The sequence below is a fragment of the Podarcis liolepis genome, assembly GCF_965112155.1.
Source record: "Podarcis liolepis genome assembly, chromosome: 10".
NCBI lineage: Eukaryota > Metazoa > Chordata > Lepidosauria > Squamata > Lacertidae > Podarcis > Podarcis liolepis.
Genome location: NC_139562.1, coordinates 36,971,434 through 36,998,107, shown reverse-complemented (window position 1 = coordinate 36,998,107; position 26,674 = coordinate 36,971,434). Strand labels below are relative to the sequence as shown.

The following is a 26,674-nucleotide window of genomic DNA, read 5'->3' as shown; positions in this document are numbered from 1 at the left end:
AAGTGAGAGCCGGACCATAAAGAAGGCTGATCGCTGAAGAATTGATGCTTTTGAATTATGGTGCTGGAGGAGACTCTTGAGAGTCCCATGGACTGCAAGAAGATCAAACCTCTCCATTCTGAAGGAAATCAGCCCTGAGTGCCCACTGGAAGGACAGATCATGAAGCTGAGGCTCCAATACTTTGGCCACCTCATGAGAAGAGAAGACTCCCTGGAAGAGACCCTGATGTTGGGAAAGATGGGGGGCACAAGAAGAAGGGGACAACAGAGGATGAGATGGTTGGACAGTGTTCTCGAAGCTACAAACATGAGTCTGACGAAACTGCGGGAGGTAGTAGAAGACAGGAGTGCCTGGCATGCTCTGGTCCGTGGGGTCACGAAGAGTCGGACACGACTAAACGACTAAGCAATAGCAAAGCTGTTCTGCCAGGCTTAGCTATGTCACATTTTTTACCTTGGGATGAATTGGGTAGTCATGCCTACTGTTGTACCCCAGTCCCAGACTACCTGTTAAGCTTAGCGTGTAAAGAGGTTTGAGCAGCTTGCTCTAAGCTCAGACTGCACAACAAACCACTTCATATACCTCGCTGTAGCTAAACTAAGTTTTACTGCCTGTGTGACTTTTTCTGAATGCTGTATGAAAAAGTACATGAATCTGACCTTTGGAGAGTTTGTAAGTAAGTAATTTACCAAAAAGCAGAAGCAGTAGTAACAACACTTAACCTGAACACCCCTCCCTTTCCTGGGCTCCAAGTCACAAAATCCAGAGCAATTGAAGTTTTTTTTTATTTAAAAAAACAACCTATTGTGCCAATCTGTGACCCATTATAGAATCAGTAAATGAAAGCTTTTAAAGTTAGTATGAGCACCGCTGTCTCTATTATACAATCAATCAATCAATCAGTCAAAGCTGCAAAAGAAGTAGGTAATAGTTGCATCATTAAATATTGTAATGATACAAACTGTCACATATTCTGGCCTTTTTGCAACACCCCACACAAAATCCAAAAGAAACTTTGTAACTGGGTTTAAAATTGAAACATTTGCCATGATCCATCTTTTTCACTCACCACCTCATCAATGGTTGAAAGCTAATCTGATTGTGTGCCAAGTGCTCTTTCATAGATGCACATTGCAGCAATTATGTGCCCAGGGCAAATATGGGTCATGTGAATTGGTTTTCCATTTTTCTCAGGGACAAAGCCCGCAACATGAACCTTGTGGTAGCTTTCATCTGCAGAAAGCCATCAGCAGGACACACCCTGGGCTACAGTCAGTGTATATTAAGTGTGATCTCTCCTATACTTGCACAATGCTTTTGTGTACTTAATCCTGCAAGTTGGGGTTTCCCTCTTCCCTCTGCTCAGGTTCACTAATTTCAACTCATTTCTAGATTTTTAAAACTCAGTGGGAAGATTCCATTTCCATCACCTCATCATTATATTCGGGGGGGGGGGGTTGGCAAACTTCACAGCAGGGCAGTTCATCTCAGAGGCATCTTAAACTGTTTGCAGTGGTGAGGAGGGGGGATGACATCAGTTAATATTAATAAATGGACAAGTCCCATTTGTATGCATATCAGCGAAGACGCTTGACATTGTTTACGGGTATAATACAGAGCTACATGCCTTCTTACTGCTGCCTGCTAGGCCTTAATTAGGTAGTCAATTCCAGCAGATAATTTAGAGTCCTACACAACATAAAATTGTATTGTCAATCACAGATATTCAGTTTGGGTGCTTAGCAAAACATGGTCTCTTCTGAGTGCTAAGCAAAAGCATGCACTTTCAAAAGAAGAACATTGTTAAATCCATGTTGAAACTGTTTGTAATGAAAGGTTGGCAAAGTCCCCCATCTCTTATTTGTTCCAAGCTAGTTCAGAGAATCCTTGCAAAAAAGCTTGGGTAGTTTGGAGAGGCCAGGTCCACTCTGAATTCTTCCGTGTCAACCTCAGCACTCAGGTCCTGCTTTTGGGTTTCCTATGGACATCTGGTTGGTGACTTAGAAGAGGTTTCTGGGACTAGATGGGCCACCAGACTAATCCAACAGGCTCTTCTTATGCTCTTAGGTTAAGAATGGCAGTAAAGAAAGTCCAATAATGATGATCTGTGGCCAGAACAAGGTAGTTTGGAGCTGCTAAAGCTAAGGCAAGGTTCAGCTATGTTTCATCACAGGCACAGTGGAAGGGTGTTCATAAATCCATTCCACTTTGCACATGCATCATTTTAATATTTCCAACCATGCAAACCAGCCCCGTCTTTATTTTTTCCTAGAACAAGATAGGCTCTTATGGCCAATCTGAGAGATTTAAGCCATGATTCAGCAAGGTAATTTGTCTTCTTTCAAAAGAATGAGTCACCCGGCCTTGAAGAATTAAGGGTTTAGCGAAGCCTTGCTTCTGGACTCGATCAAAAGACAAGTGACGTCAATAGCAGTCTTGCCATTTACTTCAATGAACCTGGGTGTGGGTTCTGTGTATTAAGCTGTTTGTACAAAAAACACACACCACCCACCTCCAAAAAAACAGCAGGCTTTTATTCAGGGGTTGAGGAAGTCTCTGTGGGTAAAGTAAACAAGAACTCTCGCCTCTTGCAAAACAGTTTCTGCAAACCACAGGATGTGGACAGAGTTGTCCTCTTTCTAGCTCCATCGTCATATTCTCTGTGCATACATTGAAAGCACATCCAATGTGCATTTGAAGCACACGACGTCTCCCAAAGAATAATAGGAACCATATCTTCCCTACACAGAGGTCCAAGTCCCTACATCCAGATTCTTTGAGGGTAGCCATGTGCTTTGAAATGTGAATTGGATGTGCTTAAATGTATGGTGTGGATCTGACCTTAATTTCACTGAAGTGCATGAAAGCTACCTGGTTTGCTTTCACTTGGCTCCCTGGAGGATCACAACAGCATGCTCCAGCAAATGTTTACTCAGAAGTAACCCAGAACACATTTAATGGGAATTACCAAGGAGGACATTTAAAATGGACAGAGCCAGGAATTCTTTATTAAAGATATTTCAGAGATTCCAAAAATACTGATGGATTAGGTTCCCCAGGCACAATGTGGATTGAGTTTGGCTAATGTGGGTCATTTTGCATACAGTGTTGAGTACTTTCCAGAATTCAGACTAGAGATGAATGGGCCCATTAAAGTCCAGCCCACCCCCATTTTCAGGAAGATTGGAACTAAATCCATCCTGTTCCATTTCCAGGTGGATATTTACAGGAAAATCCTTAAAAATCTGCCTAGAAACACATTTAGAATAAACATTTGCAAGGTGCAAATGTAAGAGCTGTTCGAACAGTAAGAGCTGTTCGGCAGTGGAATTTGCTGCCAAGGAGTGTGGTGGAGTCTCCTTCTTTGGAGGTCTTTAAGCAGAGGCTTGACACCCATATGTCAGGAGTGCTCTGATGGTGTTTCCTGCTTGGCAGGGGGTTGGACTCGATGGCCCTTGTGGTCTCTTCCAACTCTATGATTCTATGATTCTATGCTCCAAGTGGTCAACTTGTGTGGTGCTCTAAGGGGTTGTATGCCATCTCTGTTCCCCTGCCCCAAATGGTTTGCTTTAAAACTGTGTATCCTGAGCCGCTAGCATGACACATGGTACTCCAGTGCACGGTTTCAGTGTGCGTGGCAGAAGTCCCCCAGGAGTGACGGAACATGACAGCATTCCCTCTATGTGTCTTGAAAACACATAGCAGCAAGGAGCCCCCAACACGAACTTTTCAAGCTGAGGTTGGCTAGATACAGATATTTATTCTTTTTGTAATCTGCTCTGAGGTTTGGTTTTGTTTGTTTTTAGAGTCAAGCAGTACCTATTTTTTTATGACATTCAGGGGCCAATGAACTTTAAAAAAGAAAAGAGGAAGGAGGTTTCACCATCAAAGTAGAGGCACCAGCAGCATCTCTCTCTCTCTCTCTCTCTCCTTATTTAACTGTAATATTCTCAGCTGTTTCGTGCAGCAGAAATAGCAAGAGTCTGCAGTCACCATATCCTTCCATCACCCCACATTTTGAATGAAAGTATTTCATGATGGAGTCTTTTTCCAGATGCATGGCAGAGGCAGGGTGGAGAGATAGTGACTCCCCCTGGCCAGTGCCTTGCCTGCTCTTATATTCCGGGCCCAGGTGTAGGAAGCACAGGACAGGCCAAGGAAGAAATTGGTATTGGGTTAAAATAGTCCACAAAATTTATTCATCACAGATGTAAGTCAGCTATGGCAAAGGCCTTGGGTATGTATCTGGAATCAACCAGTAGACTGGGTCGACCAGCATCAAATCAGGGTGATCCTATCATGACTGCTGTTTGGATTGGTGCTATGGCCCATCAGCCCCCATGTCGGCTTCTGGACAGAAACACAACTTCCTGGACCCCTTTAGTGGGGTTCCTAATAGTCTAAGGCAGTGTTTCCCAACCTTTTTTGGGCAAAGGCACACTTGTTTCATGAAAAAAATCTCGAGGCACACCACCATGCCAGATGGGGAAAGGTCACTTTTTACTTATGTAAAAAAAAATTTAAAAATAGTAACAGCATAGAAGGTAATGGTTAGGCTAGCATCCCTCTTCCAAATATGCTAGGTTTTGATTTGCAGGGACTGTTCTACATTGGAAAGCATTCAGCACTGTCATTCTCCCATCTGCCATCTGAATTGGTACTATTCTGGGTCAACTTACTCTGCTGCATGTGTAGATGAAAATGGCACCAAGTGTGGGGGAGGGGGCAGAACAGGTTTCAGATACAGGATATTAAGCATACACATACTTCAGATTGAACTGGTTGCTTGCTTTGCAAGTTTTCATTTCCCAAATGACTGCCTTGGCAAGCGCAATACCTACCAGGCTCAACGCCGGTCTCGCGCTGCCGCTTCCCGCGCTCTCAAGGACCCGGGAGGAGGAAGGCATGAAGGGAATCCCGAAGGCGCGAAAACCTCGCGCATGCGCAGGCCTTCCGCCTGCGACAGCCCAGTAGGCCGGCCGAAGCGAGCGGCAATGGGATGTGGGAGCTCGCTCGCTCGCCGCCCGCGTGTGCCTATGTGGGGCACGTTACAGCCCCGTGACGTCAGCGCCACGCAGGCAGCCAGGCAGGCAGACGGCGAGAGCCCCACACTGGGCGGCCTCTCCTCGCCGCCGCCGCCCCGCCTCTCGCCGCCCTACTCGCCCGCCTCCCTCCCACGGCACACCAGGCAACGTCTCGCGGCACACTAGTGCGCCGCGGAACACCGGTTGGGAAACACTGGTCTAAGGATCCAACCCAATGCCTTATCTGCCAAGAAGTTGTGGTGATTACTACGAGGCAGGTGAAAACCTTCCAGCAGGCCCAAATTGTCTGCAAGAAAAATTCCTCACTGGCCCCAAATACAGCGACTGAGTATTCAATGTGTGCTTATAAAACCAAACATATCAGTGGCCATCCAAAACAAAAAGGAGACTGTACCTATATTGTACCATTAACCCCGTCTGAGTTAGCATGACAGTGATGAGTGGTACAGGCCTTTGTGAAACTTGGTGAAATACATGATTTATGAGGGCAGCCCAGTTAAAATGGAATGTCAATCGAATTCATTTGTTAATACAATTTCATGTACATGTAGAAAAATGACAAAAACATAATCAAGTGTCAGAAAGTCAGGGTAAAACAATATGCATCAAGAAATGCAACCAGGTAGAAGAGATCTCCTGTCTTTAACTTCACTGTCATTTAAACAGGGGAGAAAAGGCATGGCCTGAATGATAATAATAAAAACTCAGTTTGACATAGATGTGCAGTACGGGCACCCCCCCTTTTACGTGGGAGTTACATTCCAGGCCCCATGAGCATGAGCAAAAATCGCATAAATGGGGAGCACCCTCTAAGCACATTTTAAACCCCCTCTCTGCCAGTCTTTCTACAATCTGGACAAAAAATACTGTATCCAAAAATGTCAACAACTAGAATTAAAGCTCTGGAGCTGGGAGGAGACTGGAGGATGCGTGTAAAAGCGGGTAGCTGCTGCGGCAACGTCAAGGGAGTGCAAACACCGATGCAATGCTTGTGCACACCTCACCACCACCTTGCGCTTCCTCCTTCAGACCCAGTATGCAGAAGCAACGCAGGCAGCTGGAGTTCAGCTGAGAGCCACTGCTTTAGCCAGCTGCCACCCCCCCCCCTGCTCTCCAGAGACCCACTGGGTCATTTCAGCACCAGCTGCAAACCTTTTAGCTCACCCAGGCTTTTAAAAATACCTCTGTGTCTATGGATCTATTGTGTGTGTGTTTTTAGTTGTTAATAGTTTTTATTGTTTTCAGCATTGTATTTTAATTGTTGTATTTGTTGTCTGAGCCACTCAGAAAAGTTCTCTGCCATGGGGGCAGCTATGGGGTTAAACTAAATAAATGCCAGCCAAGCTCAGTTTTCTTTGTGATGTATGTGCACAACAGAAAGGATGAAGTATTCTGTGTCAGAGGCAGGACCAGTGCCATGGCACCAGTTATTTTCCACAGAGTCTGCTAAGAGGAATCGTGGCCAGTGTGGTGGTGTGAGTAGGGTGTCCTAGATCTCCTAGCTTCCCAACATCGTAGGTCGCTGCCACTTACCAAGAAGAGAAGGGGTGAGGTGCAGGAAGCTCAGTGTGGAGCAGTGCATGGCAGTGGAACTAGTCTGATGCTCCTGCGACCATGTGCTGCACCCATTTTTTAGCTGCTGCTGCTGCCCTTTCTCTATCACTAAACACACAGATTTGCACTGAACTATTCAACTATTCAACTAGAATTCAACTATGGTTTTCCCAGTAGTGATGTATGGAAGTGAGAGCTGGACCATAAAGAAGGCTGATCGCCGAAGAATTGATGCTTTTGAATTATGGTGCTGGAGGAGACTCTTGAGAGTCCCATGGACTGCAAGAAGATCAAACCTCTCCATTCTTAAGGAAATCAGCCCTGAGTGCTCACTGGAAGGACAGATCGTGAAGCTGAGGCTCCAATACTTTGGCCACCTCATGAGAAGAGAAGACTTCCTGGAAAAGACCCTGATGTTGGGAAAGATGGAGGGCACAAGGAGAAGGGGAGGACAAAGGACGAGATGGTTGGATAGTGTTCTCGAAGCTACCAGCATGAGTTTGACCAAACTGCGGGAGGCAGTGGAAGACAGAAGTGCCTGGCGTGCTCTGGTCCATGGGGTCACAAATAGTCGGACACGACTAAACGACTAAACAACAACAACAACATTCAACTAGAAAGTACCCAATTCTAATATCCATAGATAAATGTATCCCATAGGTGTTCAAATGTTCAATGGAATATTTAGTCTGAGGCACTCTGACAACAATCCACCTATCTGGGTTTTCAGGCTTCTAGCATTAGCAAATAAACACCTATATGATTTTAAAGGCATTTTTTTCTGTGTACATTTTGGTCCAATTGTTTTTTTTAGAAGAGAGAAAGGATGGATAGATATAGATGTCTAAGCAGAACAACAGCACGAAAACTTTTCAAGTACTTTTTCTAGGCAGACATGCAGGTTTTTGTTAGCTCCAAGGGTGAGTAATATAATAAGTAATTAGTGTGATAACACATTAGCATAATGTTCCATATGGTGTTATTCTTGCATTTGAACATGACAATTATACTTCAATAAATTAAGTGTGGCTGGTCTGCCTTCCTCACCCAGCATGAAAATGCTGAAAATCTATTACAATTGAACTTACTGAAGTTCTATTGCAGATTGTGGCTTTTGGTTGTTGTAGTAATTTCAAGAATGTTTGGGAGCCTATTATAGACACACTCATTTGAGGTTTAAACTACTGTGTTTGCATGCCCTGAGAATTGTAGCTCAGCACCTATAACAAATGACAGCTCCCCGAATTCTTTGGGGGAAAGCATGATTATGTAAAGTGGTGTGATAGGGCCACAGTTGCAGCAATAATCAAATTAACAGATCCATTAACTTCCTTGACTTTCTCGAGAATGGCACGTGATATCATTGGATCCCTTCTCTTCCCCAGCCTTTGCTGTCACCACAAAGCTGATTCTAATGATGGATTTGGTAATTTCTTCTTTTCCAGGTGGCTTGAGACCTCAGCTGAAGTCTCAACATGATGATACATTCTTTCCCCCCAGAATGCTTTCTCATTTGTCAGTGGCTGCAAGGCGTCTTATTAATCTAGAACAGAGATGTTGGTAGAAGCATCAAAGCTGGAAGACTTTTAGAGTGACACACTGAAAGGTAAAAGAGAAGGTTTTATTTGCCAGGCCTGCTTAGAGGTGCAGAAGTTTGCCTCTGCCAGCATGCCCTTGAACCATCCCAGACATACCCTCTTTGGAGCTCTAGTGATGTCAAAACTCTGGAGTCAGTTTGGCCAGGGATATGTAAGTTGCTGCAATGGCAGGAACAGGGGGTCCAACATTGGATGTCCTTCTCTGATGTCAGAGAAGAACCCCTGATCCACCCTATCAGACCCCCCCCCCCAAGTGTCCTTAGTCCCTATCCTCTAGGGACAGTCCCAGATTTACAGAAGCCATCTTAGTTTCTGATTTGATCCTGGGATATCCCATTTTTATTTATTTTTTATTTTATTTATTGAATTTATATACCCCCCTATACCCGGAGGTCTCAGGGAAGTTCACAGAAAATATTACAATATATGAAGTCAAAATAAGAACAATGACCCAATAACACCCCCCCCCACACACACACACAAAAAGGGCCACAGTTTAAAAGGGTATAGGATGTCAGATGTCAGTCCGGTCAACCAAAGGCCTGGTTAAAAAGGAACTTTTTCGCCTGGTGCCTAAAGGTGTATAATGAATCCACCAGGCCAATTTCTCTGGGAAAGAAGTTCCTTAAGAATTTTTCCTCAAGACGACCCAATTTTCATCAGAAAAATGTTGGAGGGTAGGTCATATGGTCCCTGAGACACCTTCTAAGGGGCCACTAGACTGTAGCATCTCCTTTTACAGTTAGAAATTCTTGCAGTTTGCCAGTAATGTCCAAGTTTTACCAAATAACACAACACAGGGAAAGAATGCCTTTTCTCCCAGGCTGAAGACCTTGCTGTTTCATAAACTGAAATCAGCTAAGCTACAGAGAATTTCGAATATTTCCTTTATATGAAGAACACAATGTATTTTCCTCATGAAAACTCGCATAATTAACATGCTTATGAATATGTTAGATGAAACGGGACTGCATTTATGCAGACATCACTGAGAATCACGCATCTTTTACAAGGCCTGTCATGACTCTGTTTTCGCACTCGGCTCACATGCTTCAGCGCGTCTTTAAATTATCTAGGGCACGTCACATGACACCTAAGTGTGAAATAAGCATTTTCTCCTCCCAGGACCATTATTTTCATTTTCAAAACACTAATTTGCAACAAATGGCAGGAGCAGAAAAGATGTGCAGCATCATGAGGTTTTGGCTCAGGCATTTTAATTTGGAAAGTGAGTTGAGAATAATGTTCAATGAGCTCTCATCACCCAAAGTGCTAGTAAAAGCTGTACAATGAGGAATTTTTAAAAAACTAAAAAGAAAGATGGCATGGGTATAATTTGTGCAGAGAGACGTTTGTTTGCATGTAGTCCTCCCAACTAAAGCTATCATTAACCTATACGTTTATTAAGTGCCACTGCCTAAGGATGCCATTCAGCATTTGGAAGCAAATGTGGGGGTAATATGTACACAAGATCTATGAAAATAATAGCTCATAGCCAGAGATGAAAGGACACCATGACAGTCATGGAAAATTGAAACAAGGTCTAAACCTCTTCAGGGCATGTTATTGATATTTTGTAAGGGTTACATAAAGGGAAGCATGAAAGAGAAGTGTGGGAAAAGAGAATCCTAAATTGATACGGAACAATAAACCCTTTGGAAGGCAATAGAAGCTGCAGTTTGGATACGGCACAGACAATATGATCTATAGTAATTCAGTAATTAGATACATGAAAGCAAGAGAGGCCCATATAATTACATTTTGGAGGCAGTGAGGAAAACAATTGTTTGTCAGGGCTGATAGAGATTTTCATTGTCTCTCAATTACATAACTGTTTCTCATTTTTATTTCTGCAGCCTTGTAGCTACCTGAGTTATGAAGCCAAAGGAGCAGCTCTTGTCTACAGGGCTCAAAATTAAAGGACTCTGGTGAATAAACACTTCGGAAAGCAAGGAGAGGGAAAGAGCAGGAGAGATAATTTCCCGACTTTACTTGCAACATCAGTGCCAGTGGGATAAATTTAACTAGAAATAATAACAGCAAAGCATTGTTTGGAAATCTCTAAATATATGAAAGTAAATATATGAACTGATTTGCCAGCATCGCAACATCATGGCCAGGTAAGGAGAAGTAAGAATCCCAAGGGATCTATGAATCATTCATGCCCCCTACTCCCAAGGAGGTGCCTTTGAAGATTATTTAGAATGGGTTGATTATTCAAAGTAAAGCACAGCTTAGAGCATGGGTAGGCAAACTAAGGCCTGGGGGCCAGATCCGGCCCAATCGCCTTCTAGAATGTGTCCTTTTATTTAAAATGCATCTCTGGGTTATTTGTGAGGCCTGCCAGGTGTTTTTACATGAGTAAATGTGTGCTTTTATTTAAAACATGTGTGCTTTTATTTAAAATGCATTCCCGGATTATTTGTGGGGCATAGGAATTCCTTCATTCGCCCCACCCCAAAAAATAGTCTGGCCCCCCACAAGGTCTGAGGGACAGTGGACCAGCCCCCTGCTGAAAAAGTTTGCTTAGAGGGTCCACTTTAAAGTGAAAACATCCACCCTCTCTGAAGGCTCACCTCTGTGCTCCTTGCCACTCCTTAATATTTTCCCTTCCCAATGCCAAAAACATAGTGCGGGGGATAGGGCATAGCGTGTGTTAGAACCACAGCATCATAGAGTTGGAAAGAATCCCAAGGATCCTCTAGTCTAACCCCCATGCAATGCAGGGATCTCCACAGCACAAGGGAGACCTCAAAGGACCACACTTTGGCTGCAATTAATGCACAGCTTTGAGGACTTCATTTTCTGCCAGAGATCACAGTGGTTGTCAAGCTCTCTGGTGGAAATGATCATCCATGCATCAGTTGCTGATGAGGAGGCAGTTCAGTGGGACTCTCCTGCGTTGAGGAAGCCCCCCATCCCTTCTGCCTTCAGGGCTAGCAGCCCAGAAAGAGTGGCCACAGCAAAAGAAGAAGAAAAAGGGACTTCTTAATACTTAAATAGTGATGCAGAGCTATGTGATAATAAGATTGTACCATCAGAGAAATGCACTAACAAATCAATCCTAAATCACTGGCCATGCTCTTTTTACCGCAGCTGGTGCTCACAAGGAATAAATTGTTTTTATTCCAGCAGTGTGTATTTTGAGAAAGGTGATGCTATCAGTATGATAAAAATTACTGGATACAACTTGTCTAGAGCTGCTGCAGTTTTCTGACTCAGCTTTGGAGGAGAAATAAACTCCAAAAAAAGAGAGTCCTCTCAAAATAACCTCCCCATTTCCCCTTCTGCCCACTACAAAAATTCTATGACCAATACAGTGAGAAAAATCCTTGTAAGACAGTGGCAATTGGCAATTATACCAGCTGTCAAAAGCTCCCTTCAGACACAGCACTAAGCCATGGCCTAGTATTCTGAGAACAAGCCTAGCTTCCACATACATGTACATGCATCCTGTCCCTTCTCCAGGGTGGGTGTGAGGAGTTCAGAAGCTTAGTGTTGTACATATCATAAACTCTGGTTAAGTGTGGCTAATGAAAACAAGCCAGTTTATAAACTATGGTTTGAAGTTGACTGGTTTTCACTAACTATAGTAGTTTCTTTGGTTTCAGACAAAATGGCAGGTTCCAGTTTTTGTTTTGTTTTGTTGTTTTTAATGGAAGTGTGCCAGCTTATGAGGGGGACATGAGCTGGGGCCAGTGGTGTAGCGTGGGTTGTCAGCACCTGGGGCAATGCAAGTAATTTGCGCCCCCTAACCCGTGGATTTGCGCCCCCTAACCCGTGGATTTGCCTAACCCCCCGATGTTGCGCCTGGTGCGGCCGGCCCCCCCTGCACCCCCCATGCTACGCCACTGGCTGGGGCAGTGGGTAGCCTAGCTCACATAACATTGCACATAATGGTTTAGCGTTCTATGTGGACCAACCCACAAAGCAGCTTCATAACAAAGTTGTAGGATGTTTCCATTATGACAAAGATAATGGCATACAAATGAATTAAGGGAGGGAACATGGAAAATTGAAAAGAGGAAAAACAAACAAATGCAGCATTCTTGTACGAAGGCTAGTCCATCATTTGCACCAAATGTGTCACTCGTTATTTGTATTGTATCCTCTTTATTAGCCTCTCCATTAAACGGATAATGAAAATCAGGTGCCAATGTGAACCTGCATTTATCTCAGATATGTCCTCTGCTGAGCAATTAGGGTGACTTTTTGGTAATTAGTTTTGATCTGTGATTTGAGGTCTGTTACATATGCGAAACAGTTTCAACAAGCAGTCATAGAAGCAGTTAAGTAGCATTGCAGCAGGAGCATATGGGTGAATTAATTCTCTGTGAGAAAACCTGGAATCAATACTATCAGCCAGAAACATGTTGTGTCCTGTATTTCTTTCATTATCTCCAAATTGTGCTTTATGAACCCTGTGTGGCGAGATGGGAGGTCTAAGGGGGGGGGGGAATCATCCTGATGAGACAGGGAAGGAAGACAGAGAGAATTCTGCCAATATCTTTTTTTAAAGAGCAAGGAGCAATAGCTCCCTTTTTATCTTATGAATTTTGTTGGTAGGGATGAAAGACCTTGCTAGCCCCATAATGAATAAGATTTCAGCATATGTTTGGCAGAAGATGGGGTGGGGGTGGAGATCCTAGATAAAATACATATTTCAGTTCCTCTTTAGGCAGCAAAAAAATAAAACTTTCCAGAAGACGGCAAATGTTTGCCTTGCATTTATTTAATTTCAAAATAAAAATAAAATAGCTCCCACCACCCAAATTCAAAACAATCATTGAAGACCTCCTTCTTGTCAGCCTCTCCTCCATTGCTCTGAAGCTTCTGTGTGTCAATTCACACAGGGGCTTGGGATGTGATTCCCAAGTCAGCTGCAGCACTTTGGGATCCTTGTGAAACTCCTGGTATGCCTTTCAGGGTCAGCCTATTGCATTTTTCTGCCTGAGCAAAGAATAAGATGGCTCTCATTCCATACAGAAGCCCACTAGCCTGCCAGTTGTATCATACCCAGCATGGTCAGAGTGTTAGACTAGGACAGGGTATCCCAAACTTGGGTCTCCAGCTGTTTTTGGACTACAGTTTCCATCATCCATGACCACTGGTCCTGTTAGCTAGGGATGATGGGAGTTGTAGTCCCACCAACAGCTGGAGACCCAATTTTGGGAAACCTTGGAGTCCAGGGTTCAAATCCCCAGTGAACCAAAAAACTCACTGGGTGATCTTGGGCTAGTTGCTGCCTCTCGGCTGAACCTACCTCACAGGGTAGGTAGTGAGGATAAAATGGGGAGTGCGGAAGAACCATATACATCACTTTGAACCCCTTGGAAAATTTAGCAGCAGCAGCAGTAGTAGTAATAATGTTCTGGTGCCACAGGCCTGTATCCCCCACCACACCTGAGGGAAGTAGATTAGCCGTGCAGAACAGGCCATGTGGCCCACAAAGCTTTGTGCCCCAACACCTGAGGTGGACGCTTCATCCCTGCTGAATAATAGGACTGGGTCAGATTCCACAGCTATTTCCCACTCATTCCCTTAAGTGCCTTGGGATTCTACTGCTTAGCTCATAACTGGTATTCTCACTAGACTTTACACTTGCAATCCAATAGTTGCTGAGGCAAAGTTTGTGGCTTTGTATGATGCAGAAGCCATTATCCATAAGGAAATACCGGGAAGGCTTTGCCAGGGAATATACACGCCCACACAAAAGTTGATTCAAACAGATCCTTCTTCCTTTCAAAACTAAGTTCTGGTTTTCATCTGCTTTTCTGTACTTTTCTGAAATCTGGCCATCATATGGTCCCGAGGAAAATATAGTGCAGGAAATGGCTTTTGAAATCAATTAACTACTAGGCCTGAAAACATTCAATATGCTTTCAAAGAGAAATCTCTCAGTTTGCTAATCCCACAAAAGAACAAGAACTGGCTAACAAGCCCTTGTCTGTACTCATACGCTGCAACATTCTACTGTCCCGAATTGTTAATTGTACACATTTTATACTATGAAAGTCACAAGAGAACCAAGGGTACCCAAACTACTGGGTTAATGCCTCAGTGTTTATAGACTTTCCCTCTCCATGAAGCAGCACAGAATCCTAGGACTGGACTGGGTGGAAAAGTAATCCAACTCCAAGCCCTTGGAAGGTGATCAGGGTTGTAATTTGGAGAATGGGCACACCACTTTTTTATGCTAGATCAACACTCCCCAAAGGGGAGTGTTGATCTAGCATTGTTTCTTACAGGAACAATGCCTATTTACCAGAAACAGGTAAGACAATATTCAGTGTGCAATCAATCAACTGTTTTTTGCAGGAGAAATTGTATAAGCAAAGGAATATAGAGATGAAAATAACTGATTCAACTCTAAACCATACAAAGCTGAAGAAATAATGAGCCACTGTCAAAATTGTAATTGTGCAGGGTATTTCATAACATGAAACTGTCTCATCCATTCAAATTGATGACCAGTTCAGGCTATAATTAGAAATCACACATGTTCTTTGTTGCACATGAATGTGCTGTGTGCTATGTTAATCTCTTTTGCTTTGCTTAACCACACAGTGACCAACTGATGTACAATCATAGAACAAAGAATGGTTGATTAAGCAGAAAATTCAAGAATCTAGTCTCCAAATTCTGTCTCCAATCCTATGCAATTTTGCTCATAATTACACCTCACTGTGTCTAATAGTGTTTAGCACCCCATAACTGTGCATAGGATCGGAACCTTCGTCGCTCCCCACTTAACATATTTTTTTCATCCATCCATCAAATTGAATTCATTAAATAGCTGTCTACTGCAGAATGGCTTTAGTCACTGAAATAATGATGAATGATCCATGCCAGTCATTTTCTTCTTCGTTGCTAATATTCAGAGCCATCAAGTGGGCTTTTGGTTAAGGCTTTGTGATGTTTTATAAAGGGACACGGTCATTCGCAACTAATGAATGAGCATTGGAACAATGTGGAAAGATTGAAATGGTGAAGTGATAATTAAAAGTATCTGAGGGTGCTAGAGAAGAAGCAGACTTCAGGGCAGGAGACTGATCAGGAGTGTGTGTGTGTGTATGTGTGTGTGTGCTTTCAAAACCTCTGAGTCATTCTCTCTCTTAATATTTTTTTTAGTGAGCAAATGTCAGTGGAACACAGCATTTCAAAACTTACTAGTGCCTTTTGCCACTCATAAATAACAGCCTGCTATTACAAGGTAGTTATTTAGGACTGCGGACAGCAAGGGCAGATGAGAAAGTTCTGTAATTGAATGGCATAGATCACTCTGCATGAAGCAAATAAGCTGCCCCCGATGTGCTCTTCTCCTTAATGAAAGCCTGTCGTCTGCGTCTTGAGAAAGGCATGTGCTCTCCTGTAAGGATAAAAAGGAAGAGCCAATGTCCCCAAGAGGCATCAAAGGACAGTTAAAGCAGTTTCCCAAACTTGGGTCTCCAGCTGTCGTTGGACTACAACTCCCATCATCCCTGACCACTGGTCCTACTAGTGCCCCACACTTTTGGCAGGGATTAGTTCCTGAGTGGAACCAATCTTTGCCAGGCTTGCATTTGGTGCCAAATTTAAAGGCACTAGATAAAACCACAGTTTGCCAAAGAACGATCAGGAATGCACTCTAAGGCTCCTACCTGTTCCATCTTTACCTGTCTGACACCTGATGGCATATATGGTATCAGGTGTGGGGTGAGTGGGCACGGCTTGGGCTGGCTAGACCCAATTAGGCACATGGTTCAGAACCTGCTCAATGCTGAGGAAAGGGAAATGATTTTCCCCCTTCACCCCAAAATGTTAGCTTCTTTGTGCAAGCTAAAGTAGAAGCTTCATAACAGAAAACATTAAGAAGGGTATTTGAGGAAATGATGTGGGTGAGTTTGCCTGCACTTGTGGTTGCTTGGTTACTTGGTGACACATGCCCAGTTCTCACCAACAGCACTTCTTTCTTCTCCTTGGGTGTCAGGCTTTAGATTTATTAATACCCAGTCCTTCCTCCTTCCCTGCAGCCTTGATTGCCTTTATCTCCCCAGGACAATCTGCAAGTTGTTCCTGCCATCCTTGGTCATGCTGGCTCTTCAGTTTAGATAAGACCTTCAGATAGTTTCACGGCTGAATCTGACACATAAACAACTGCGTGGGATGTTAGAAGCACTGGAGCATGAGATAGCGAAAGCCCTTTTTGCGCTTCTGATGTTAGTGCTTTGCCATGATCAATGAGAATTTGAAGATGGGGAATGGAATCCTTGTTTGGATCACATGACCATTTTGTATTCCTAAACAAAGAGAGAGTACGTGGTCTCTTATTGACAGCCATGGCGTCATAGGCCCTCCCTTGCTTCCTGCACCTGTCTTGATGTTTGAGGGGGGTGGGAATGGGGGGGGTGTCATAATAATCCATGGTGGCTCCAGGGTCACCCATATCCACTGCCAGATTTGAGACAGCAAGAAGCACATAAAATATTGACACTCTTGTTGTACCTGCACGCACACACACACACACACTCCTACCTATTACTTTTGGAAAGTTGATTTCTCAGAACTTGAAATCCTGTTCAGCTCACAGTATTGGAGCCAAACTCTGTGTTCAGAAACACCACGTGGTCCACCTACCTACCTACCAACCACATTTATATCCCATCTTTCCTCCAGGGAGCTCATGGTGGCATACAAGGTTCTCTTCTTCCCCAGTGTATCCTCACAACAGCCCTGTGAGGTATTAGGATAAGAGATGGTGACTGGTCCAAGGTCACCCAGTGATGGCCGAGCAAAGGATTGAACCCTGTTCTTTCAGGTTCCAGTCCAATGCAAAAACCAGTACGCTGAACACCACCGCTTCAGAAAGCAAGTGGGGAACTGACTAGTAGAATGTTGTATGTTAAAAGCAAGTCTGTGGAAACCATAGCAGAGAGAAAAATATAGCACAGGCTTCTGTGATTTGCTATATACAGTATGAACAGTATTCCATATATGTAAAATACAATCTTGCTTTAGGCACTGTTTGCTTAAAATCAGAATAGCTGTGCCATTCAACAATTCTAAGCATGTAGCTCAGCTTGTTTGATTTCATCATAAACTCTCAAATTAGTGTGCTTGAGCTCTTTGCCTAAATGTCCTAGAATAGTGCACAATTTAATACTGAGCATATCTAATTGCATTTCAGCAACATTAATACTTCTAGCATAGACCAAGCCAAGTCAGAGAAATCCTAGAGTCGAAACAGGTCATTTTCTTGCCTGAAGGACTTCCTGACTTTTGCCTGTTTTCCGTGAGATCATGACTGTGATCTAAATGCTGCTTCAGTCTGTGAATTGAATTTTCTTTTAATTTGAACATCTCTTATATTCATTTGTGGTTTCTTTGCCTTCATCAATCAATCCATTAGCCCAAGTAACTTCCTCTGCTTCCAGAAGATATCCCTGGATTATGTCATGATTCAATTCCCCACTGTCCTCACCAAGCTAATGTGTTTTCGCATGTGAGAAGGATCGCTTACACAGAGGAGTGAGATTCAGCCAGGAAGATATGACTTCCATCTGCCATAAGCCTGATTCCATTTGCAGAAATCAATCTCCTGCTGGATGGTTTTGAAGCCACGGTGCATGTGATAGCCAGGGCAATGGAGAGTGCAGTGATTTTCTGTCAGGATAAAAAGGGAGAGCAAATTTCTCCCTGCTATCAGAAAGCCAAGGTGACTTTCCTTTTTGGTTGCACAAAATCCAAAGTGGGGGAAGCCGAGTTCCATAAGACGGACTGAACCCAATAGAAACTTTGATTAGTTTTTCATTTAAAAAACCTGAGGGTCGCAGGAGTATGTGACTCTTGCTCCTGCTCCTACTTTCTGACTGAACAAAAAAAGAGTAGAACATTTACTGTGTGCTTTGGAAAGTTTTCTGTTTGCTTTGTATTTAGACACCACTCAAGATATCATAACCAAATTTTTCATTATGGTTCCTTCGATTAAGGCACAGGTTTTCATCTATGTTTGGATACAAGTGTATGCCATTTTGACGCAAGATGGCAAAAATGTACAATTTTTTTGCAGTGTTAACGTATCTTCAATGTATACTCCTCTCCCCCCTCCCTTCATAATGTATCCATGCTCTATTAATTGACTATCTGATGCTCTTAAGGTTTTAAGAAAACTCATTCCAAATGACTAAAGCCAGTGCTTTTTTCTGGGGGGACGCAGGAGTACGCATACCCCTAAACATTTTGTGAATCTAAGTTTGGTCTCATTAACGGGCAGTATTTCGATATGAGTAGGAAAATGAGAGTACCCCTAAACATCTTTTTAAGAAAAAAGCACTGACTAAAGCATTTAACATGCTTCAGCTTCACACTGAAAAGGTGAGTTGTTTTTTTAAAACACAAGCCTCTGTGGTCAGCAATATATCTTTTATAACATTATTCATTGCTTTTTCTAAAAATTCATGTTTTCTGGAAGACCAGGAGTGAAACAAGTGGAAATGGAAAACGAAATTGAATAGATGGAACCTCATTAAGCACAAAATTACTCAACAAAACCCATCCTGAATCAATTAATCACAGTGTATCATTACTTTAATTTTCTGATACTGCTACAATCAAAAGAGCAGCCATTTGCATAGCTTTTTATATTAATAAATGCAAGTACATTTGTTTATAGCTATTGAAATACATAATTTTAGACACATTAATTAAATCCATTCAGCCTTCCTCTGCAAGCATTAAACTGAAAACTAAAGCAGCCAAAATTGGGTGAGCACAACAACAAAACCCATTTTGCTCATCATCCTTTTAATTCCCTTGCTTTTGAAAGAGAATGCTGAAAACAGGAAAGATGGAGGTGGGTAGACGCATTACGCAGAAGAGCAACAGTTTTAGTAATGAACATTCATGCTTTGAAATGGAACTCAGCAGTACATGAACTATGGAAGCCACAGAGTGACGGGGGAAACCCAGCCAGATGGGTGGGGTACAAAAAATTTATCATTATCATTATCACATGGTCATATAACATGGGAAAACAATTAAGATACTAGTGGCAATCTCACTGGATTCCTTCTGTTTCTTCTCGCAAATAACAAAAACAAAGGCTCTCTTCCCTTTCTCCTCTGCTTGCTTCATCAGTGGAGGAAGACACTGTGTCCACCACCAACTATGGATGAACTGATCTTGTGCTATACCCTGCATTGCCACACATGGGCAGAAACAGTTGGGCTTTATAATTCTCACCCAACAATGGCCCCTTCATTCTGCTCATGGTGTCCACCCAACTGGGATGAATGTGGGGTGATTGCTGCTATTGAGGGCATAGTACAATTCCCTCCCCCCGCTGGATGTATAGATCAGGGGTGAGGTGCCTCCAGCCTGTGGACCTAAATGGGTCACCTGACTACTTTGGCCAAGCCACATGAACCTGCTGGTCACTGACATCATCAGGAATGGGCAGGTAAAAGGGCAGCTGGGCTGAGTCCAAAGGGGCTTCTGAAGAACCGACAATTGTCTGATATTCAAGAGGCTCTACACTTGAGCTTTCAGAAGTTTTGCACACCTGGCTTCTGAAGTGCTGAAGCTGGCTGATCTCTGGGACCTCAAAGCACAGTGCAGGTTTATTTGTGAACCTCTTGCAAAGAGCTCGGGATGCCACTTTGAAGTGTCAATGATCAGCTAATTGCCAGCTCTTCAAACCACAGTGTGCAACAATGGAGTTCTGCACAGCACTTTGACTTCCAAACAATCAGATGCTCTCTCCCCAAGGTTTCTTGCCTCTGCCTAGAGCGTTCTCCTGGAAACAGCTGCCCTAGGAAAGCTCTCAGAACTGGTGGTTGGGAGCTAGACAGGTGGAAACAGCCATCCCTCGCAAGCAGAGTGAGTTACAAGAACCTGGTTCAGAGTTGGAATATACACAGAAGGGTTTAAAATTTGGAGTTAAGCCTTGTCCTGTGCTGCTTCTGCAAAGGGCACATGTAAAGGCTCACACATGATACCAAGTGTCCTTGCAAGCACGGGCCTCAGCCACACATTCAAACCTACATATTTAGTTTATGCACACCGAGAGGCACTGCAGATGAGCAAGCGTGCAGGCAGGCACCAAGCTTGCAGATATCATTCCTCCTCCCCAGTGCGCTTGTTGTTTGCATGTTCAGACACATGAGGCTTAGTTTATTTGCTCCGTGCAACAAGACGATTCAAGCAACAAAGTGATTCATTTTGCTTAATTTAAGGAGTTCATAACAGCACATATGCATACATATTGCTAATCATGATCAGGTATAAAAGAAGTATACAATATATTCCAGACAACTGATTGATTGAACTTTAAAGTTTTGATTCCCACAAACTTTAAAGCACTTTATAATTTGGAATTGAAAAACATGTGCCTACATCAGGTCTTTTAGTGTTTGCTCTATATGAAGTATTGTGAAACTGTGGCAATTGCCCATAAAAAACATTGGTAAACAGTCTAATACTCTCATAGCAGCTTCTCATAAACTGTCATGTTTCTTTTGTTGTGTATATTCATGCGTGTTTAGGATGATAATTCAAACATTAATATTTATTTTAAAAGGTTGTGCACAGAAATTTTCAAGGATCATATTTTATACAGTGGTACCTCGGATTAAGTACTTTATTTGTTCCGGAGGTCCGTTCTTAACCTGAAACTGTTCTTAATCTGAAGCACCACTTTAGCTAATGGGGCCTCCTGCTGCCGCTGGAGCACAATTTCTGTTCTCATCCTGAAGCAAAGTTCTTAACCCGAGGTGCTATTTCTGGGTTAGCAGAGTCTGTAACCTGAAGCGTATGTAACCTGAGGTACCACTGTAGTTGGATCTTAGTTGTCCTTTTCCTCTTATGGGGGAGCAGCTGCAGAGCATTGATTAAATGGGGTGTGTACATGTGTCTATGCAGTGTCTGTATTAACTCTGGACTATGTGATCTCCATCCTATTTTAGCTTCAAACCAAAAATGTTTACAGGGGGAATGTTTTCATATCATGAAAGAAAATCATAGCGGGGGAAATTTCTGCCTCAAATATATTCAGTTGTGCATGTTGTATTCTGTGGTGCTGTGCAATTTATAGTGTTTAGAGGCTGTCTCCATCTGAATGGGAAATATTGGGTCTTGTTATCATAAAGACTACTGCAGACTGTTCCCAGGAGATTGACTCTCCCACATTCAAGAGAATGTGTATCTTCTGGAAATGTGCATGAATCAGAAGAGCCCTAAAGAGTGGGTGGAGTTGAGGAGCAACATGGTTTGTTGTTGTTTTTTACTGAGGCAGAGAAAGGACAATCATCCCATGTGGGCATAAAAGTAGTATGCAAAATGGACACAGGATACTGGAAAAACTCCATCTTCTTTAGCCAGCAATGAGCTCTGAACTGTGGCTGCATGAAACTGAAAAATAGATTTATGGGTGCTCGATAGCAATCATTAACTGTGTAAGAGTTCAGATTCAATGGATTAATTTGTGTTGAATGTGTGCAAATGCATATAATTATATAACATGCGTGGATCTGGGTTTCTTATATTGATGGCCTGCTTTTGGACCCAAATGCTACCAAAGGGAACAATTCCATTCCAAAGGCTTAGGGCACAATCCCAAAGGTCCCTGCAAAGGCATCCTGTGGTATTCAGAATATTTCTCCCTCTGAAGGCTTCTCCACACTTCTGCTGCTCCTATGTCTGGGCAATTTTCCACTTGCCCCATGCTTTCTAGGCATAAGTCTGAGCAGTTTTGTCTTTGCCCCACTGCTTTCCCCCAGAAAACTCACTCTTTAGCACTGGATCGGAGAAAATCCCCAGAAAACCCGACTGACATTTGCTCTGATCCAGCAGTAAGCAGCAGGTTTTCCGGGGGAAGGTGATGGGGGCAAGCAGGAGTGTGGATGTACCCTGAGCAGAGTAGGAAGGCTACTCTCAGAGGAGGAGATCCATCCTTAGAAGCACACCCTCTTAGCCAGCATTGAAAATACTGCTGCTGGTGCTCCCCGAACTCTGGACCAATCCCCTGGTGTAGAACAGAAAGTGCCTCCTAGAATGACTGGGGAAACCCAGTTAGATGGGTGGGATAATAATAAAATTATTATTGGTATTAGTATTGGTATTGTCCTGGAGAAAACCTCCTTAAAAGTGAATGCAGGGGGAGGCCAAAAGCAGGGAAAGAAAAGATGAAAATCCACTCTCCTTTCATCTTCTACCCTGCTAATGACAGAATGACAGTGCTTGGTTATAGTTCCCTCTGATCTAGTAATATTGTTCTGCCTTCCATTTTGAAATGCATGATTGTGGTATATGCATGTGCATGCACACACACATGCATATATAGCCTTATTTTCACTTATTTATTGAATATTTTATTAAATTTATATCTTTCTCTTCCTACCAATGAAGCCAAGGGCAGCAACATTTACTGGAATATTTAATCAAATAAAGCCAAGAAGGTTGCAGATTGTCAAAATATTATCCTTATTATGGTCAAGTTAATTCTCCGTTCAAATAAAAGTATGTCCATCCAGCAATCTGCAATGCAGTAATGTGAAACCATTCCCTGTTTCCTTAAAAAAAAAAAAAGTACTCTTCTCGGAAAAGAAAAAAACCCACTGTGATAGCCAGGGCATTAAACCGCAATCAAGATATGCAAATGCATCCCTAAATGTGATTTGCTTGGAAAGAGAAATTAATCTAAGCGTTGTCAAATAAACAGTGTGAAATATAGATAATTAAACACCAAATTAGCAGTTGTAGCCTCACGAGAAGGTTATGCAACTTAAAAGGTCCCCCATCTCGAGGCAGAATGTGGCCACCTAATATCAAAACACTGAGTGATGCACAACCCAGGCGAGCATCTCAAAACAACAGACTTAGTCAACTTTTGTAAGTTATTTTCCAAGAGTGTCAATAATATGAACAATATGCTGATAGGGTACGTTGCTCTGTTTGTCTATACAGATCATTGGGTTATTGCACAATATGAGATGTTGGAATGCAAACAGATTGACTTCAGTGCCAGACTAGGCTAATTCATACTGAGATGCTGAAACCATACATCCAAATAACACAGAAAAGTAGGTAGAATTAGCACAAAGACAGCTATCCCAATGTGCAGCACAAGAAATTGTTCCAATAATGCAGTAAGGTAGTACATGTATTATGTAGTGGCAGAGAAAATATGGGAAACCTTTCTTGGCAAAAACAGTCTTGCGTGCCAAATGGAGCACATGGGTCGCAGGCTCCCTCCAGCTTGGCCACACAGAGCTAGACAGAGCCATGACTTTCTAGAGCAATAACCTGATGCCAGAATGATCTTAGGTGGCCCATTTTTGCATAGCACTGTGTACAGAAGCCCCAACAATCAGTGGCAGACTTTGGCACCTCAAATTTCAGTAGCACACTGTGATGCCAAAATCTGGTGTCCCCTTCGCCTCTTTCCTTCCATTGGACTTCATAATTGCAGCACCTGCTGCAGGATCCCAGAAGCTCCGCATCCAAACCGGTCAAAGCTCAATGGACCACATTTTACAAGCTTGCATAGCACACTGCCCAGTGCTTTGCTAGCCCCAACATCATTGTGAAGTCAGGTGACTGGTGAGCAGCTCCACCCACCCATCAAACTTGACCCACAGGGTTTAAGGAAGATCAGACTCCAATTCACTCGTTGGATCCAGTTCCTCATGCCCAATATATCCAATCAAGCATGATGTTGTTTCTTAAATTAATACACCTGATGTGTTTGTGTATATTCATATATTTATCTGCCAAGTTGAAATGCCACATGGAGTCTAACTTCAAGTTGGGTATTGCAGTGTAAATTAAAAAATAAGAACATAGCAACAAACATTTGCTCCAGAGGGAGAGAGAAACCACTGATGTGAAAATGCAAACGGTTGATCCAGTGCTAATTATTGCCTTTATATAACAGTTTGTTGTGGTTCTGTTGAAGGTGTTTCTGAATAAAACAAGATATGATAATGACACCAGGGATCGGGTCCCCCGTAGGAATAGCAACATTATCCAGTAATACTGACAGCATGTTCTGTTACCATTACTAAGGAAGATAATTCCTATCAAAACTTATGAGTAACATGTCAAAAGACATGACTCCCTTCAGAGAAAATTTTTAATTAAGAGAAAAATATTAGATAGCTTTGAAATCCTGCGATGGGCAACCTTTGCTCCCTTACTACTTACCTTCAGTCATGTTGAATATAAATATGGCAATTAGACACCTTTATAAACAAATGTCAGGAGTATCCTACCTGCTAGTGGTTGACTGCAATGCTGTCCTTTAGGGGCTCCAGCCCACAAAAGGACACATGGACCTTCTGTCTCTGAGCCCAAACTGGTTGTGTATCTCCCTTCCCCTCCAAGGCCTGCCACATTCTAGAACAAAACAAAGCAGAACAAAAAACGCAATCAAAATACATTTTGGTAAATGTCAGAAACTCTGTGAATGTTGGCATTTCCTGATAATTCTAACATTTCAGGAAGCCAGTAGGACATGCTGGCTTTCACTGGGAAATTTCTCCGCTCTCTCAAATGCCTTTTGCTAATGTTCAACTTCCACCCCAAAGTCAAATGATGATATTTTGTGTGGTAGATGGGTAATGTCCAAAACACACCTTTTGACACAAGCCTTTCTGACTGTGTTGCACGTCTCGAGCAACTCTTTTACTCAGCTAGTCCCAGTCTTAAGATTAAAGCAACACCAAGAAAATGTATGTTTTACAAATGAGACATGCAGGAAAACATTGCTCCTGTTCAGGGTTTCATACACATTGTAAATTTTAGTCGCAGAGCCTAAACCCGATGCAAAACCTTACGAATTACTGTGTTACTGAAATGTTTTGGAACAAAAAGGTTAAGCCAGTTTGAGCTTTAGATGAGAGGTGCTTCCTTCTGCTTCCTAAGGAATATTTCGCAGTGAGCCGGGAGAGGGGAGGGGGGCTTGGGAAGAAGGGAGAGAATTGGCATCACTCTGAGAAGGTCATCTAAATAAATCATCACTAATGAGGCATCTGCCATTTAGAATAAAGCATCATTGCCTTGTCGCTGTGCAATTTCTTACTAAATTAGTTTCCACATATGGCATCAGGTCCAATCTTTTCCTGCCATCGTTGATGCTTTGCGATCACAAAACAGGGCTATCTATGGAAACAAGGCTGTGGGCATCAGTAAACAGATAAGGGCTGTGTCTCAATAGAAAGCATTTGGGAAAGCACTCCTCTCTCTGCATTCTCCCCATCCTTCATGACTCCCTTCCATATAAATATGCAATCAGCTGCACTCCCACCCTCACCTCCCCAGGGTGCAGAGAGCGTGTATTTGCTACTACTGCTTTGTCACACTTAGGAAGTGAGAGGGGCTGGACTGATTACAGGGCTCCCTGCTTCTTTTGATGTCGTGGGTCAAGTAGGAAGAAATTAATGCAGCCCCAGGGACACTCTTGCTCTCCTGGTCAATTGCCCCTTTTCCTGCCATATTTTGCCAGGAGTACAAAACTAAATTCTCTACAAACATCAAAACAGGGAGGAATGAAAATTTGTTGTATGCACTTCTTTCTCTCTTTTTTTAACAGAGGCATGATTTAGGGTACATTTTGCTTTGGCTCTGCATTACACAATTTTTTAAACACACACACATACAGAGAGAGAGACAGAGAGAGAGAGAGACAGAGAGAGAGAGGTGACACAGCTGAACTCTAAACATAGGCTAAGTAATAACAAAGTGGCTTTTTTTATTACCTAATACGACATAGATTCCCCTAGGAATAGGTGTGTGGCCTCCAGGAACTCAGCAAACTTAGGGTAAATATGCCTCACTGCTGTGTGGTTCAGAGATCCTTATTATAAGTGTAAAAAAGAAAAATGAAAAAGGTCAGGGGCTTTGAATTAAATGTTTGTTTAGGCATGTCTATCCAGGCATGCAGAAGTTGGCGTGTTTTAATCTCTCTCACTATTCATTTTAATTATTTTTAAATATTTTAGTTGTTTTAAACTGTTTTTATTGATCGTTTTAATACTTGTTACCGGCTTTACTACCATCAAGTGCCATGTAAATTTTGTTAGATAACAAAAATACCAATTTCCAGTTTCTATCAGATCCCACTCATCCTTAAATTCCCTAACCTGGCCCCACCCTTGAAGCTTTTCAGCCGGGGACACTCAGTGCAATGCCACCCAGGTGTTATTAAGAGTCCAACTCCCATCAGCTTCAGCCATCCAGCAGTTGCAGTCCAGCAGCATTGAAGGAGCTTGCTATGGTGTACTCCACCCAGTCTATAATTGGGAATGTGGCATAAATAGCTTATTCCACAGTCCCTGTCTTTTGTGGGCATGAGGATGCAGCCATCATTATCCCAGTACGTATATCTGAAGTTTTGGAGACTGCTGTAACCTACTTCTAGGGCTATTTGATTTCTCTGCTCTCTGGCTCATAGCAGACTTCACTGGAGGCTCTGTGGGAAGTGTTGATGCTGACAAACCTTT

At 42.8% G+C, this 26,674-nt stretch overlaps 1 protein-coding gene and 1 long non-coding RNA gene across 7 annotated transcripts in view; one reads left to right on the top strand and one right to left on the bottom strand.

The window, feature by feature from the left end:
- Positions 1 to 26,674, bottom strand: part of LOC310687656 (uncharacterized protein) — a 223,301-nt gene that overhangs the window by 55,520 nt on the left and 141,107 nt on the right. For all 6 annotated transcript variants that reach the window (XR_014516510.1, XR_014516511.1, XR_014516512.1 and 3 more), the window contains one exon: positions 24,446 to 24,569. Coding sequence is in view for 3 of the 6 variants with exons in the window: in XM_083463053.1 (XP_083319179.1) it covers positions 24,446 to 24,569 (124 nt within the window). In the remaining 3 variants the exon portion in view is untranslated. The remainder of the gene's footprint in view (positions 1 to 24,445; positions 24,570 to 26,674) is intronic.
- Positions 1 to 26,674, top strand: part of LOC310687661 — a 224,711-nt gene that overhangs the window by 183,136 nt on the left and 14,901 nt on the right. The window contains exons 6-8 of the long non-coding RNA XR_014516521.1: positions 8,046 to 8,206; positions 10,055 to 10,318; positions 23,139 to 23,254. This is a non-coding gene — a long non-coding RNA (uncharacterized lncRNA). The remainder of the gene's footprint in view (positions 1 to 8,045; positions 8,207 to 10,054; positions 10,319 to 23,138; positions 23,255 to 26,674) is intronic.